This window comes from Tupaia chinensis, unplaced genomic scaffold (genome assembly GCF_000334495.1).
Source record: "Tupaia chinensis unplaced genomic scaffold, TupChi_1.0 Scaffold000104_1, whole genome shotgun sequence".
NCBI classification, from domain to species: Eukaryota; Metazoa; Chordata; class Mammalia; order Scandentia; family Tupaiidae; genus Tupaia; species Tupaia belangeri.
The window spans coordinates 2,372,341-2,389,140 of NW_006159568.1; the positions used below are offsets into that span (position 1 = coordinate 2,372,341).

The 16,800-nt window shown below is 42.9% G+C and overlaps 1 protein-coding gene across 1 annotated transcript in view; it reads left to right on the forward strand.

Annotated features, from left to right (window-relative positions):
• Positions 1-102: 102 nt before the first annotated feature.
• FBXO10 (F-box protein 10) overlaps positions 103-16,800 on the forward strand; it is a 58,448-nt gene continuing 41,750 nt past the window's right edge. The window contains exons 1-2 of the mRNA XM_006143736.3: positions 103-163; positions 1,209-1,327. Of these exons, the coding sequence (XP_006143798.2) occupies positions 1,253-1,327 (75 nt within the window). The 5' untranslated portion in view covers positions 103-163; positions 1,209-1,252. The remainder of the gene's footprint in view (positions 164-1,208; positions 1,328-16,800) is intronic.

A 16,800-nucleotide genomic window follows, 5' to 3' on the forward strand; every position in this document is an offset into this window, starting at 1 on the left:
TATATATATACTCTGCTGTTTCTCCGTAGGTTTACAATAACAGTAAGTTCCAGCTCCCAGTGAGCTTGCCTCAGCAGCTGGCCCCAAGGGACAGAGTACACAGAGAAGCCAGAATTGTTTCATGATCCCTCTCAGCAGTTTCCAGAGTCCTTGTTGAAGCCTGGTGAGATTTCAGAGACTGGAGAAAATGCCACTTTGTCAGGGCTTTCAGGAAAGGATTTCCTCTTGGCCTGAATCACTTGGATTTCTTTGTCTTTTTGCTTTCAAGCCTCTTACTGTTTTTAGATTTCTGAAAAGAACTGCCCTCACCACAGGGCCTTCATTTGGTTTCCATGGTTATTAGGGGAATTGTCTTTTTATGATAGCGCGAGTAGCTGGTAAGCAGTAAGTGGTCAAGCAGTCACACTATGGATTTTCTTTTTTTTAGTTGCACTGCTGTCATACTGTTCTTCCCTTTTTCCCTCTCCCTCCCTTCTTTTCCTTCAATAAACGTGCATTGGTGGTAAGGCCAAGAAGAGTGGGAGTAAGCAGAAATAGATAAACACACATATAGACCCTGGCCTTAAAGAGCTCGGAATCTTTGGAGAGAATAAAACTGTGGACATGAGCTCGTGCAAGGGGCAAATCAGCGGGGCCTTTTTATAAAGGTGAAGGTAGGGAGTCAGTAAGAGTTCTCAGAGGTGAGACAGTGTCCTGGTCAACCTGGAAGACATGGCCTGTTTTTTAAGGAAGATGTGAAAGAAACAATTTCCTTTCTCATACCACATTCACATAGTAATAAATGGTACAAGAAGCATTTTGTTCTTCGAGTTTGCCTTAATGAATGAACCTCTTCTTGAGTCGCCTGTCATAGGCTTTGTTTGAAGTGTCTGCTAATTTCTCTCATTACCCTCATTTTGTCAGCTTAGTGATTAATTAGTTTCCCACTCGTCTAAAATATTTGATATTGTATACAAAGAGACATTCGATTAAATGTCGTCTATTTCAGCTTAGATGCTTAACTCGGATGTCTCATGTCACAAGTTGGGTTCTAATGCAGTCGTGTAGTTCTATATTTTTTCCAAGTGGGCTCCCAATTTCTCTAATTACCCTTATTACTGAGAATTCTGAAGTCTTCCTCTTCTAAGCTCTCTGGGTGCTTGCAAAGTCCAGAGGGGTTAGTCTTACTTCAGTGCCTGAGCAGTCCATCCCCATTGTTTCTGACACAGCTGTGTGGTATCACTATTGAAGAGCTGTCCTGCACGGTCCTAGGATGTGTGGTCATTGCTGCTCAACGCCCTTAGTGGACCAGATCCCTGCCAGCGTGATCTCATGCTTGGATACCAAGGTTAGAGCTTTTCAGTTTATGCTCACATGCTTAGCATCCTCAAACACCACTAGCAGCACACTTGCGGCCTTGCATTGAGCCTATTACCAGACTGGGTTCCCCTGGTCTCTGGGGAGTTCCCATTTAGGGTGTATTGGGCCCTTTCGTGCTAGCAGCTTTGGTTATGGTCATCCCAGACCACCCAAGGGATTTCTCTACTTGGGACATGCCACAATCCCTTCTCCTCCATTCTCCTCTTGGGATTTCAGGCATGCACATATTGATATCCGGAGTGATTTTCAAGCTACCAGGTCTAAGACAGGAATTGGGAGTCAGCCATGTGGGATCCAGTGCCTCAACCACCATACTACCCGCTGGCTCTAGTTCTCAATTTTTCTAATAATCAAACAATAATCAGTATATGTATTTCATTCTCTCTGTTTTATACTTTTTTTTGTTTTAAATGAGAGAGAGGTATTTTTGACAGGCTCTCACAATGTCACTCTATCCTCCTGTCCCTACTATCCGGTTAAGTAGGGCTATAGGTGCATGCCACCATTCCCTGGGCTGTTTACCTTGGGTAGGAAAATTAACCTCCATATGACTTCAGCCACCATACAACAGTGCCCTCCTGCTTGTGCTATAAGGGCCAGGCTCATTTTAAACTTTTAAAATATAAAATATAACAAATATGCATTTGGAAAAAATCTACAAACATATAGTTTAACATAATTATAAGGGGAATACACATATAACCATCATGTCAACAAATGGAACATTACCTGTATCCAGTACCTCCTTCTACATTAGAACATCCTCCCCAAAAGAAACCCACTTTCATGATAATCATTTCTTTGCTTTGTAGTTTTATCACCTACATCTGCATCCTTAAACCATATAACTTAGTTTTACTAGTTTTTAAGTTTTATACATATAGAATCTACTGTTCGCATCTTATGTTTTGCTTCTTTTGCTCAACTTGTTGTTTGTGAGATACATTCATGTGGCAGTCTGACTTATTTTCATAACTAACAGTGTAGGAATATGTCACAATAGATTTATTCATCCAATAGTTGATAGGTTGCTTATAGTTTTGGGGTTTTTTTTCTGGTTAATTTGCTATAGGACATGTGGGAGACAGGAGAGAGAGAAGGAAGGTGGTGAAGCACCCCCTGGACAAGGGATGACTACACCACAATCCCTTCTCATAATTTTGGCTGTGCAACACACACGCCTGGTCACAGGGTCTGGAACTTAAACACTTAGTCAGCCACTTGGGATCCAGCCACTTTAACCACCATACTACCTGCTGGCCTGAGTTGCTTATAGTTTCTGCTTATAGATTGACAAGGACATCCTTAGACATTTTCAGTTGTATATGTAAACAAATTTCTTTAGATTACTGACATCAAAGTGAAGTTGCTCCACTAGACAATGCCAAACAGTATTCTAAGTGATTTACTTTCCTACCTGTAGCTTATGAAAGTTCCAGTTACTTCACATCGTTGTAAATACGTGGGTTTTGTCTGCTTTAATCTTTAAACTATAATCATGGGTGTGTTATATTAGCTGTTGTGAGTTTAATTTTTCCTTGGTTACTATCTATGTTGAGCACTTTTTCATTGGTTAAATTGGATGACCTCTTTTGTGAACTGGCTTTTCAAGTCTTCTGCCTATTTTAACTATTTCTTATTGTTTTTTCAGAGTTGTTTATGTTTTCTGGTTAGTGGTTCCTTATCAAATATTTCAAAAGTATCTTCTTGTGCTCTGTGGCTCTTTTCACCCCTTAAATGGTGATGTCTTAGGTCCTGTTCTGCAGCCGCAGAGCCTGAAGTAGAGATTCTTATTCAAGTGATATATTGAGAGAAGTGCTCAGAAAGAGGAAAATGAGGGGAGCAAGATGGGTGGAAAAGGAGGGGAGGAGAAGTAGAGGTGGCAGTTCTCTGGAGAAAGAGGCACCTGTGAGTCGTTACCAGCTGACACATACATCTGGAGGGTGGATGTCCTAGCCATTAAGGAAGACCAGGGTGAGGTCCGACAGGTGGTGTGGTGGTTAAGGTGCTGGATTCTAAATGGCTGACCATGATTCGAGTCCTGGACCTGGTGGCTTGCTTTCTCATTTTCCCTTTTTCTCTCTCTCTGGTCAAATTAAAAAGTAATAATAAATAAAATAAAATAAATAATTCTTAGAAAAAAAGAGGACCTGGATGGAACACCAGTAGTGTTCTCTACAGTCCCCCTCTTGCGCCATTCAGATGCTCTATCTGGTAAGTTCTCTCCATCCAGGTGCAGCTTCTCTGGGATTCTGGGAAGACTTACACGAGGGTAAAGTGAATGGGCCACTCTAAAACCTTGCCTCTTCAGTTGGTCCAGAAGTGTAACTAAGGTTCATTTTCTTCTTCCGCTATCCATTTTAGTTTCTTCTTGTTTGTCTCTTAAATATTTGATAGAACTCAATGATGAAGCAGCCTGGCCCTGGAGGTTTGCATTCTTTTGTGATACTGCTTTTGATTGCAGACTCAATATCTTTCTCCTTAAGTTTTTTTTCTTTTTTAGTTTGCCAGAGTACACACATGCTTGCTGAAAAGAGAGACAGAAGGCAATTTTTACTGTCTATAGTATCTGTAGAGATATCTTTCTTTTCCATTCCATTGTTATGCTTTTACCCCCTCCCCCCCCTTTTTTTGTTCAGTTTCAGTAGAGGTTCTTTTCAGAGAACCAGCTTTTTTTTTTTTTAGTTTTTTACTATAGAATATATGCACTCTCCAGAGAAAGAGAGACAGAGGGAGAAAGAGGGAAAGTAAAAATATATTCCCTCACCCAGGATGGATGGCCACACTGCAGTCTCTTCTACTCCATTCTCCCCTTGGGATTTTGGACACTCAGGCAGATGTGCCTGGCATGTTTCTCAAGCCACCGGATCTGGGACTTGAAAGGCACTTCTGGCTGCGTGAGATCCAACCACTGTAACCACCACCCCACCAGCTGGCCTAATAATGTAGTATTTTTGTCACTTGTTTCTAAGTATTTTCTAATTCCCATTGTGATTTCTTTTGACCTACAGGCATTTAAAAAATGTGTTTCTTTCTCTCTCTTTTTTTAAAGAATTATTTTATTGAACTTTATTTATTTATTTATTTATTTGTTTGTTTTTTTTATTTCAATTTGACTAGAGAAGGACAGAGTGACAGAGAGAGAGAGAAAGTACAAAAACAAGCCGCCAGGTCCGGGACTCAAAACAGGTTGGCTATGTGGGAGTCGAGCGCCTTAACCACCACGCCACCTGCCAGCCCCAAGAAATGTGTTTCTTATCTTCTAATATATGAGTATTTTCTGGTTATCTTTTAGTAATTGATTGTGGATGTGTTCTATATTTAATCCTTTAAATTTTGTTGAAGTGTCTACTAGGGATCTGTTTATGATCAGATTTTTGAAATTATGTATTTAATTTTATTTATTATTATTATTTAACTTGACCACAGAGAGAAAGAGGGAGAGAGAAAGAGATAGAGGGAAAGTGGGAAAGCAAGCCTCTAGGTCCAGGCCTTGAACTAGGTCGGTCATGTGGAAGTCCAACGGCGTGGCCATCCCCCTGGGAGGTGATTTCTCACTTTCTGTCTCTCTGTCTCTCTCTGTCTTTCTGGTGAGCATACGCGCCCTATAGCAAAAAAAAAAAAAAAAAAAAAAGAATCCAACTATGGGGGACAGCAGTTGGTATAAGAAAGCTGTCGCTGGACTCCCATGTAGTCTACCGCAGTTTGAGTCCTGGACCCGGTGGCTTAAACTTATGCCAGGCACACATGTGTATGTATGCTCAAGATCCCAAGAGGAGAATGGAGAAGGGATTGCAGCATGGCCAACCCCCCTGGGGAGTGATTTCTCACTTTCTGTCTCTCTGTCTCTCTCTGTCTTTCTGTTGAGCACACGTGCCCTATAGCAAAAGCCTCTCCAAAAAAAAATCCAACTATGATTATGAATGTGTTTATTTCGCCCTCTGATTTTTTACTTTACATCTTTGAGCCCATATTATCAAGTGCATACAAATAAAAGTTGTTATATCTTCTTGACAGATTAACCTTTTATCATTATGAATTTGCTTTTTTAATTAATTTTATTTATTTATTTTCATTTTCTATAGGGCACATGTACTCACCAGAGACAGAGACAGAGAGAGAGAGAGAAAGAAACCAAGTATCCAGGTCTGGGCTTGAACCGCCGTTAGCCATGTGGTAGTGCAGTGCCTTAACTATCATGTCACCTACTGGCCTCAGAATTTACCTTTTTAATCTCTAGTAAAATTTTTGGTTGCCTTATAGTCTATTTTATCTGATAGTATAGCTACACCATCTATTTTTGGTTAAATGGTAGGAAGTATATCTCTTTCCATCCTTGTAGTTCCACCTTTTCTATATCTATGTGTTCTAGATATCTCTCCTACAAACAGCATATAGTCAATTTTTTTTTTTTATAGCTTGATTCTCTTTGTCTCTTAAGTGGATATTTTCACTTAATATAATCACTGACTGGGTTTAGTCTTTTATGCTTTCAATATATTTGTCCTACCAGTTTTCCATTTCATTTTAGCTCTCTTCCCTTCTTTTGAGTTACTTTTTATTTTTTTAATTGCCACAGGGCATGTGCACCTGCTAGAAAGAGAGAAGGGCAGGAGTGGTCAGAAACTCCCCTAAAGGAGTGTGGTCATGCCTCAATTCTTTCTCTCCCATTTTTTCATCTTGCTGGGATTTTAGACATTCATGCACATGTGCCTGCTGTTTTATTCAAGCTACTTGGGACCAGGATTCAAACCATGGCTGGCCATGTGGGATCCAACTCCCTTAATCACTAGGCTATGGGACTGGCCCTTGAGTTACTTTTAATCATTTACTTATTTTCCTTCTACTGGTTTGGGTGTTATAAACTTCTCTTCTTTAGTTGTTACCCTAGAAATTTTCATTTAACTAAGGTGGGTATATTAAAGTTAGAGGTAATAAATACCCTTACCTTCTTTTGAACAGTTCAGGAACTTAGACCATTTGCACTCCATTTACGTTGTTCCTGTCTGGTGGCAGGCTGGTTGTAAATATACTGTGTCAGCTTTGATTAGAGTCATTTAGTAGCTTACAGAGAGAAAAAGGAGAGCTCAAAGAATTTACTTCTGGGGACCAGCAGTTGGTATAATGGCTATGTCGCTGGACTCCCATGTAGTTGACCGCGGTTCGAGTCCCAGACCCAGTGGCTTAAACTTAAACCGGGCATGTGTGCGTGCGTGCCCAAGATCCTGAGAGGAGAATGGAGAAGAAGGGATTGCGGTGTGTCCATCCCCCCTAGGGGGTGATTTCTCACTTTCTATCTCTCTGTCTTTCTGGCAAGGGCACACTCCCTATAGCAAAAATATCTCCAAAAAGAAAAAAGAAAAAGAATTCACTTGTGAAAATAGAACTCTTTTGGTTGCAGATGTTCAGCTTAGACTTTCTGAACTTTAAAAAGAGTATTTGTTGACTTTACCAAAAAAACAAACAAACAAACAAAACCACCCACACTCTCTCTCCTTTCCTCTGTATCTCTCAGCCATGGTTGTCTTAATTTGACTTTCTTCCTCAGTGGAACTCATCAGAGAGGCCCCTGTTCCTGGAAGGAAAGTGGGATATCCTGCTTACTTAGCCACTACAGTGGAGGGCAAAGTGCTGTGAATGACTGCCTCACCAGGACTCAACAGAGTTGGGAGTGGAGTTTCCCCAAGGAACCAAAGAGAAAGTTACACAAGGCAGACAAAAGTTACAGCTACCATAGACCCCTCCACGCTGAGTAATGGCTGCAACATGATTCAGAGAAAGAAGAAGGTTGGAGAGATTGCAGTCAGGATTAGCTCAGTTCATCTTTATAAGAAAAAAATGGAGAGCCAGTGGTGGCATGGTGGTTAAGGTGGTTGGATCTCACATGGCTGACTGTGTAGTTCAAGTCCTGGACCTGGTGGCTTGAAAAACACACCAGGTGCATGTGCATGCTTGCCCAAAATCTTGAGAGAAGAATAGAGGAGAAAGAATTGCTGCCTGACCGTCCACCCCAGGGGGTGCTTTGCTACTCCCGGTTGTTCTCCAGCAAGCTCAAACACCCCATAGCAAAACTAAAAAAGAGAAAAAAGACAAAAATGAGAAGACATCACCTCCCTTTCATGAACACATTGAGAGGGAAAGAAGGAGACAGAAGAATCTCATCAAATAGTTCTTTAATCCACTCCCCACGGGACACTTGGGCATTATTGATTGAGGACCTCTTGGTTGTCTGTGTATAGCAGCGGAGGTGAGGAAAGTTAGTTGCAGGGCTCATGAAGATGTACTTAACATGTCATCCCTGGTGCTTGCTGTTCCCACAGCCTTTTCTGAGAACTCTTGTTGATGCAGTGACAGCCCTAGATAGCATGCTTTCTCCCATAAAATCTTGCTCAATCCCTATCCCCTGCTCAAAACTGATGATCAGAGATGGACGTCAAATCCAATTTATAGGCTTACTAGAGACCTGTGATAAGACCTGGTGGGAAAAAGATGCTTGCTTTTTCTTAGAAATTTGAACCAGGTACTTTAGAAGGATACTAACCTACTGAGATTGAAGCTGAAACGGTAGCAAGAGACCATGTGGTAGGGTCAGGTCTTTGAGGAGTTCTGGTAAACTACTATTATGAGCAATCAGGAAATAGTGAAGTAGAGGAAAGTTTCTGTAGACTCAGATGGGAAGAGAATGGAGCAGGCTCTTTCAGAGTGACTGAGACATGTCATGAGAGAAGTCCCACAGACTCCAGCAGCTGAGGGCCTTGTGGCTGCTGTGGCTACAGACCTTCATTCTACATTCTGGGAGACCCAGCCCTGCTATGGTCTTATTCCTGAGTTTCCGTAAGATCCCGTCATCCTTAACAGTCCATGTAGACCCTTATGATCAGCCTTCCTTATTTGACTCACAACCAAATGACTCACTAAAACAGATGTTCAGAGCTTGGGGCAGCCCCTGTACATTGAGTTTCTCTTGCTGCCAGTGCTGTTCCCACCATCCTATTCTGAACAACAAAACTTATTCTCTTTGCCCCTGGGTGGTCAGGGGTTTACACACCTTGTGAGCTCAGTTACAATAAAACATCCTCCACAACCACTGCTTGGTCTGGTAGGGAGTGTCTGCTATATCAGCCAAGGAGACAGGCAGTGAGCTCTACTTCTTCTGTTGTCTCCTTATTCCTCACAGCAGAAAACTCTAATTTGACTTATTGGGTGTAATTAATTTCTTCTCTGGGTTGTGGAGAAGTTCAAAATGTGACAAAGAAACAAAGAAAGAGATTAAGGGACAGGAAGGAGTCAAAGGAGAGTGGGAATTTCTTCTCCCTTTATTGTGTTTACTGTGTGTCAAGCTGGGTGTTAACTACTTTCCACCCATTCTCTCATTTCATCCTCATAACAGCTCCCTAAGGTAATATTATCCCCATTTTTATAGATGAAGGAGCTGAGCCGAGTATGGTCTGACTCCATTGGATGTGTAATTTCACATGTAAAGTAGCAATCACTTGGTGTGGAATTGCCTCAGGGTCAGAATGATTAAGAGAAATGACTGGGAAGCAGTTTGTAGCTGAGTGGGAGGCAGGAGGTAGTGGGAAGGGACTCCAATCAAGGACTGAGGCACCTGAGAGGTGGAGGAGGCGGCCATAATGTCTGGGTTGGCTGGAGTCCACTTTCGTTCTGCACTTATTCCTTATTCCACACAACTGGGGGCGTTTGCTTTGATTTGAAGAAAGACTTTAAATCATTAACCCTATTACAGTTGCTCAATTAATAAAGTTTGTAGTTATTCACACTGGTGTCTTGTATGCCTCATAGTGTCGGAAGGGAATTCTTTCTCCCCTCCTCTGTCAGTGCTAGTAGAGTTCTGACTGCCATAGATCCTTTTTTCCCTCTTACCTTTTCATTGAAAACTAACTTTCTGCCACTTTGATACTAATGTGGCTTCCCCAAGGTAAAAAGCAAGTACATTTTCTTCATCATACGAACATGGGACATGAGGTGAGAATTAAGTCACCTGCCCTCAAGATGAGCCATTGAGGACGAGGCATTTCTGAGTCAGTATAGGCCTTCTGTACTGGGACTCGAGGCAGCTCTTCTCTACCACTGAATTAACTGGTAACTTTTTATTCTTGGATAAAGATATTCGATGTAAACCACTCCAGCTGTCCTTTCTCACCTGACCCCTTCCAACTTCTGGAGCTGCAGCCAGACCCAACTCTACTATGTCCAAAGCCAAACCCCGCCAAGCTTTTGCTGACACATTTCTCCCTGTAGTCCCCTTTCCTCCATTCTCTAGATGCCCCAGTCCTGCCTGTATCTCAGAATCCTGCTTAGGTACCTGTAGGTTGGCTCAGTGGTTAAAAACTGTCTTTGAGGCAGACCTGGTTTCAATGACTCTGCTCCTCTATAGCTGAATGGTTTGGGGCAAGTCACCTGTCACATAAGTCCTCTCAGACTTGGTTTCTTCAGCTGCGAGATGAAGATAACGTGACTTTTCAATCAGTGCTTCTCACGAGTTTCCTGGTGGTCTTGTTAAAATGCCAATTCTGGTTTGGTAGTTGCTGGATGGTGCCCAAGATTTGTCATTTCTAACTAACTCCTGGGTTCTGGGAACACATTTTGAGCTGTAGAGTGAGTTGTAAAACTTTAATGAGATCTTGGGATCAGCACTTAGCGTAATGGCTGTGTCGCTGGACTCCCACGTAGTCGACCGCGGTTCGCATCTTGGACACGGTGGCTTAAAACTCACACCGGGCGCGTGTGCGTGCGTGCCCAAGATCCCGAGAGGAGAATGGAGGAGAAGGGATTGCGGCGTGACCATCCCCCCAGGGGGTGATTTCTCGCTTTCTGTCTCTATGTCTCTCTGTCTGTCTGGCGAGTGCACGTGCCCTATAGCAAAAAAAAAAAAAAAAAAAAAAAAAAAAAAAACAACTTTAATGAGATCTTAAAACCATAAGATAAAATAATATGTGAAAAGTGCTTAGTGGGAACCAGCAGTTAGCGTAATGGCTATGTCGCTGGACTCCCACGTAGTTGACCGCGGTTCGTGTCCCGGACCCGGTGGCTTAAAACTCATGCCGGGCGCGTGTGTGTGCGTGCCCAAGATCCCGAGAGGAGAATGGAGGAGAAGGGATTGCGGCGTGACCATCCCCCCAGGGGGTGATTTCTCGCTTTCTGTCTCTATGTCTCTCTCTGTCTGTCTGGCGAGCGCACGCGCCCTATAGTGAAAATCTCTCCAAAAAAAAAAAAGTGCTTAATATTGTGAACATGAAATAACCATATTTAGTTAATGGTGCTCCTGCTAGTTTTGTTCCCATCTATTATTATTGGCTGATTTCTCTAGAAGGAGGTTATTCTTTAAACAAGGGCTCTCCCTCTTTTATGGCTCTAAGCACTTTTTCCTTGTACTAAGTATGATGTTTTGTTGTTGTTTTATGTTTTTTTTGTTTGTTTGTTTTGAGACCTCTCTTTGTCTCCTATGAGACTGAAGAGGGCAGGGTCTTTATCTGAGTCCCCATTGACTCCCTCATGTGCTTACCATGTGGTCTTTTTCACAACAAAAGTTGAATACGTGCATGGGTTTTATTTACTACTTTTTTTTTTTATTCCACAGGGATTTGTATGGCAGTCAGGAATCTTTAGCTAATGATTTGAATAGACCCAGCTATGCTAATATACCAGATAGTGATGAGAGGAATCATTCATTAAGTAAATGTTTATTGAGCACTTACTGTAGGCCAGACATAGTTCTAGGCATAATACAAAATGATGATACAAAACTTCTGCTCTTAAGGAGCTGATATTTTATTCAGGGGTAGAAGGCAATAAATAAAGGGGAAAAAATTAATCATAAGTTCCTGAGGGCAAACACTGTACTTAATTCATCACAGTGATCTTGTTGGTAGGCACTGAGGCGGTGTTAGGTGACCGCTTTAAGTCTGCATATGCTGTCTGATTGGTCACATGGTTCATCTCTCTGGTGTAACCCAGTACTTCCTCATGTCCCTCTTACTCACCTCACACATCCACTCACACAAGAGCATTCGCAAACTATCGAGATGTTATTAGGGATTTCACAGAGGAGTCAAAGAAAATAACTTGAAAATTTCTCTCTCTAGAGTCCCTTTGTGAACACTGTCAACACCAAGGATTTCCCCTGCTGACGCTTTTGCCACACAGCTCCCCACCCTGGTTCCCTTAGGGATACCTTTATTCCTAGCTCCCGCTTGCCCATTTGTCTCGATGCTCAGCTAACTAAATGGTCCAGAGAGCCCACCCTTCTCAGAGGTGTGGGAATATGGACTGCAAAACCAAACAAAGCCAAAGCTTTCATTCCAGTGCCTTAGAGTTCTGGGCAGTGTTCTGAGGGTCTTCACTCCCATTTTACAAGTCCTTTTCCATTTCAGGGACTTTAGATGATGTTCTGGCTGGGGATTGGTCATCGGACCTCTTTTTGCTCTTCACTCTCACTTGCCATGTCATCACATACTATGGCTTTAAATGTCATCCAGGTTGCTGTTCAGATGTCACTTCCTCAGAGACTGAAGTCTTTGACAATCCTGATAGCACATACGCACCTTCACCCTAGCCTGTTTCATTTCCTTTCACAGCAGTTATGTTAATTTATATTTATTTGTAACTTACTGTCTGTCTCTGAAGGTGGGGACTTGGTCTTGTTTACTGCTTTTCAACACTTGGAACAGTGCCTAGCACACAGAAGGCTATCAATGAATACTTACTGAATAAATGATTTTTTTAAAAATTCTCAGTCGTCATGAGATACAACAGGACAGCCATGATTAGCCTGTTTGGAGGTACGGAAATAGACTGAGAGAGGCCTAAAGGACTTGCCTCAAGTCATGGGGCTAGGAAGCATATTGAGAGCCAAGTCTGGTAGGACTCGCCTCTCAAGAGGGTGGCCTCTGTCTCTTCTTCTTAGTCTGGGGACACCAGGTGGTCCAGACTCATGTGGCTTCCTCCAGTGGGAGCTTACGAGGGTACCACACAGAAACTCTGAGCTCTTATACTCTGGAGAAAACATAAACATAGAACTGTTTAGGGCTTATCTCAGGACCTGCTTCCCCCTATCCCCCAAAAGTTCTCACCCTTGTTTTGCGTTTTTCACAGGCGCCACACTCCAGGTGCACAGGCCCTAAGGGACAGTTATTATTTTTAATACCATACTCAGAGGCCCAGTGGCAAAAAGGAAGGGTAAAAACTTGAATACATTTTTGAAAAAAAGTGTTACCTGGTTATAGAAATCCCTGTTGCTCATGGATCCCCAGGGAATCATATAACGATATAGTAAATAAAGTCAAATGGAACCACAGGGAATGTGACATGTAAATAAAAGGAAATCCTTTGAGCCCAGAAGGTGGTCCTGAGGAGAGAATTGTTGGCTTCCTTCTAGATTTGGACCTCCGGAATTGGGGACACAGGCATGCCTGGAGGAAGGCAAGTGTCAAAGGATGGAAAATAACTTACTGGGAGGTCAATTACTAGACCATGTGTTTCCCACTGCAGGTGGGCTTCCCAGAACCCCAAGAAAATTGAAGCTCCAATAGTTTCCATCTCTGGTGCCTTTACCCCAAATCCCCTAGACACCTCTCATCATCCTGAGGGGAATAAACTATCATTTAATATTTGCAAAATTGTTTCTTCCCTCCCTATGTTTTTAAGAGAAATTTTTGCTTTAGGGCACATGTGCTGCTTGCTAGAGACTGAAAGAGAGAGAGACAGAGGAGAGAAAGTGAAAAATTACCCCCTCGAGGGGATGGCTATGCCACATTCCCTTCTCCATTCTCCTCTCTGGATTTTGGGCACGCATGCCCATGTGCCTGGTGTGAATTTCAAGCCGGCCCGTCCAAGACTGGAACTGTGGCCGGCCATGTGGGAGTCCAGTGCCTTACCTACTACAGGCCCCTCTTCCGTCCCTCTTCTAACATACCTCTCCTGAGTGGGCCTCTTTAAATAGATTTCTGATCAGGCCACTCCCCTCCTGAGAAACCTAGAATAAATAGAGTACAAGCTTTGGAGTCTGACTTTCAAGGCCTTAACCAACTTGTGTAAGAATGTAGAACTCCAGGGAACCAGCAGTTAGCGTAATGGCTATGTTGCTGGACTCCCACATAGTCGACCATGGTTCGCGTCCCAGACCTGGTGGCTTAAAACTCACGCCGGGCGCGTGTGCGTGCGTGCCCAAGATCCTGAGAGGAGAATGGAGGAGAAGGGATTGCAGCGTGACCATCCCCCCGGGGGGTGATTTCTCACTTTCTGTCTCTATGTCTCTCTCTGTCTGTCTGGCGAGTGCACGCGCCCTATAGTGAAAATCTCTTCCCCCACATCCCCCCCCAAAAAAAAAAGAATGTAGAACTCCAGTGGCTCTGCGGGGCCACTACCAAAACCAGCTGGGAGCTAGATACTGGCTCTAAAATACTGAAGTCACTGCAGAATAGCATAGGATGGGCCATCTCAAAGTGTCCAGGAGCTTTGTAATAGTGCATTTTAGAGTTTCATATGCTCTATCAGCCAGGAATGGCAAGGCTATACAGTAGTAATAAGCAGTCCCCAAGTTCTTAACCTAGAATGAAGGGTTTTATGTTTTTGTTTTTGTTTTTCTCATGCATGGTGCATGTCCATTTTGGCGTGGCAGAGATCTTGGTTTATGCTAATCACTCAAAGATCCAGGCTACCAGAGTAGCCATCATCTCAAACAGTGCCATTTGTTTTGTCAGAGAGAAAAGAGAGTTCTGGGTAATCTTCCATAAGCAGGTAAATGCTCTAATCAAGAAGTATTCGTTACACACATCTCTTCTGCTCAGAACCCATTGGCTAGTATTAGACATGCGACCTCACCCAACTATAGGAGAGACCAGAGTGTGTGATCTTAACGTGTCCAGGAAGAGAGAAAATAGGAAGCAGTTGATGAAGAGCCCTAATTACCAACAGTGTGCATTAGATCTTTCAATTGTCCCAACAAGCCTTTGGAGTGGTATTAAGATCCCCAATTCGGGTCAGCAGGTGATGGGGTGGTTAATGGCGCTGGACTCCCATATGGCCGACCGTGGTTCAAGTCCAGGACCTGGTGACTTCCTTTCTCGCTCTCCCTTTCTCTCTCTCTCTCTGTCCCTCTCTGGTCAAATGAAAATAAATAAAGTTAAATAAAATAATTATTAAAGAAAAAAATTTATATATGAGGAAACTGAGGCTCAGAGAGGGTAAGTGTCTTGCTGAAGGTCACTTGCAATGTGATCCCAAGTCTTTTGACTTTGAGAGTATTGGTCTTTGCTTGACACATCACAGAAGCTGAAAAGGAGAGCCGTGCATTGAGGATGCTGCATCAAAGTGTGCGTGGGGGCCCTTTTAAAAAAATCACCAGAGAACTTGTTAAAAATGCACAAAATTGGTTCCACCCATGAGATTGTGTTTCCAGACTTCTGAAATAGAGCTAGGAAGAAGCCTAAAGCAATTCTTAGGTAGATGAGCAAGAAGCCATGTTTGAAGAATCACTGCTATGGGAAGTTCTACTAAGTCTGCCTTAAGGATTTTCTTTCCTCTTGAGCCCTATTAACTGCAATGGTGCTTAATTCTTTCTTTCCCTTGTTGTTATTAGCTGTGTCCCATTTGCTATTACCTAGAGGGCAAGTCTCATTTTTTTATCATCACGACATCCCCTAACTCTATAAAGGCTGTATTTGCAAAACAAATGAACTGGGATGAGCAGGTGCTGTGGTGGTTAGGGCCCTGGACTCCTACATAGCCTGCCTTGGTTCAGGCCCGGACCTCGTGGTTTGCTTTCTCGTTTTCCTTTTCTTGTTTTCCCTCTGTCTCTCTCTGGTCAAGCTAAATAATAATATTTTAAAAATAAACTGAAGAATAACAGAAATATTTATTCTTTTTTCATTTTTGTTTTTAACTTAGAGAGTGTATGCACTTACCAAAGAGAGTCAGGGAGACTAAGAGAGAGGAAGAGGAGGCAATATCCTCTACCCCCACCCCTCAGGAAATAATCATGCCATAATCCCTTCTCCATCTCTCCTTCCTTTCAGGATTTTGGGCACGAATATACATATGCTTAGTGTGTTTTTCAAGCCACAGAATCTGGGACTAGAGCTGTGTGATTGACCATGTGTGATCCGGCTGCCTTAGTCACAAGGCCATGCCAGCCATGAGATATTTATTCTTGAAGTTCTTATTCACAGTGGAACTTTTAAGAACTTCCGTGTAGGAATTTCTGTGTTTATGCAGTATTCTCTTGTATGTGTCTAGAAAGGGCCCTCAAAACTGTGTTTATGTAGTAGCTTTACATAAGGTTGAGAAAATATTTACTGTTCACCTAAAAAGTGGGTGGAGGTGGAGATTCACTTATGCATATTCATTTATTTGAAAGCACTGTTATTAAGCATGTACTCTGTGCTCGATGGTGCATGGATTCTTGCTGTATTCTGTTACTGAATCATGGTGGCTCAGGGTATTCTTTATTGATGTGCTGCCATGGTAACCATGGGGAACCCATCTGGGACAGAAACTGGCAGTGCTGGGTACTATGGGATGTCACATGGGGCACACAGCACTTAGGCTCAAGTTGGCAGTGAGGCAGGATATAGTTATCAGGGTTAGAGGTTATGATTTGGTCTCTTCTCCATCTCTCCTGAGAATTGGAATAATAATCATTATTCCAATAATAGGAATATTGCCAATAATAACCAATAGGTCCTAGGGAGGACTCTCATGGACAGACCTAGAAAAGGCCATGTAAGAGCTTCTCACCCAGAAGGCTGTATAGATTAGCTTCCTTAGGGTAAGTGGGTTCACTCTTGAACACCTGTCAGAGTAGTTCTTTGTAGAAGGAAAGAGCATCATAGATAAGTTGTGTCACAAGTGCACAATCAATACACAGTACGTGGTGCTCCCTGAAAAAAACATATCCAGTTATTTTCAGAGGAGCTAACAAATCAGAAAGTGGGATGTGAGAACAAGAACAACGAGTTTAAGAAGTAGGGAAGGAGCCAGCAGGTGGTGTAGTGGTTAAGGTGCTAGGCTTCCACATGGCCTACCATGGTTCAAGTCCCAGACCTGGAGGCTTAAAAATCATGTTGGACATGTGTGCATGTGTGCCCAGGATCCTGGAGAATGGAGGAGAAGAGATTGTGGCATGGCTATCCCCCTGGGGGTGATTTCTCACTTTCCTTCTCACTGTCTCTCTCTGGTGAATGCACACATCCTGTGGCAAAAATCTTTAAAAAAAAAAAAAAAGAAGAAGAAGAAGTGGGACCAGCAGTTAGTGTAATGGCTTTGTCGCTGGACTCCCACGTTGTTGACCACGGTTCGCACCCCAGACCCGGTGACTTAAAACTCAACGCCGGACGCGTGTGCGTGCGTGCCCAGGATCCCAGGAGGAGAGTGGAGGAGAGGGGATTGCGGCGTGGCCCTCCCCTCTCGGGGGGTATTTTT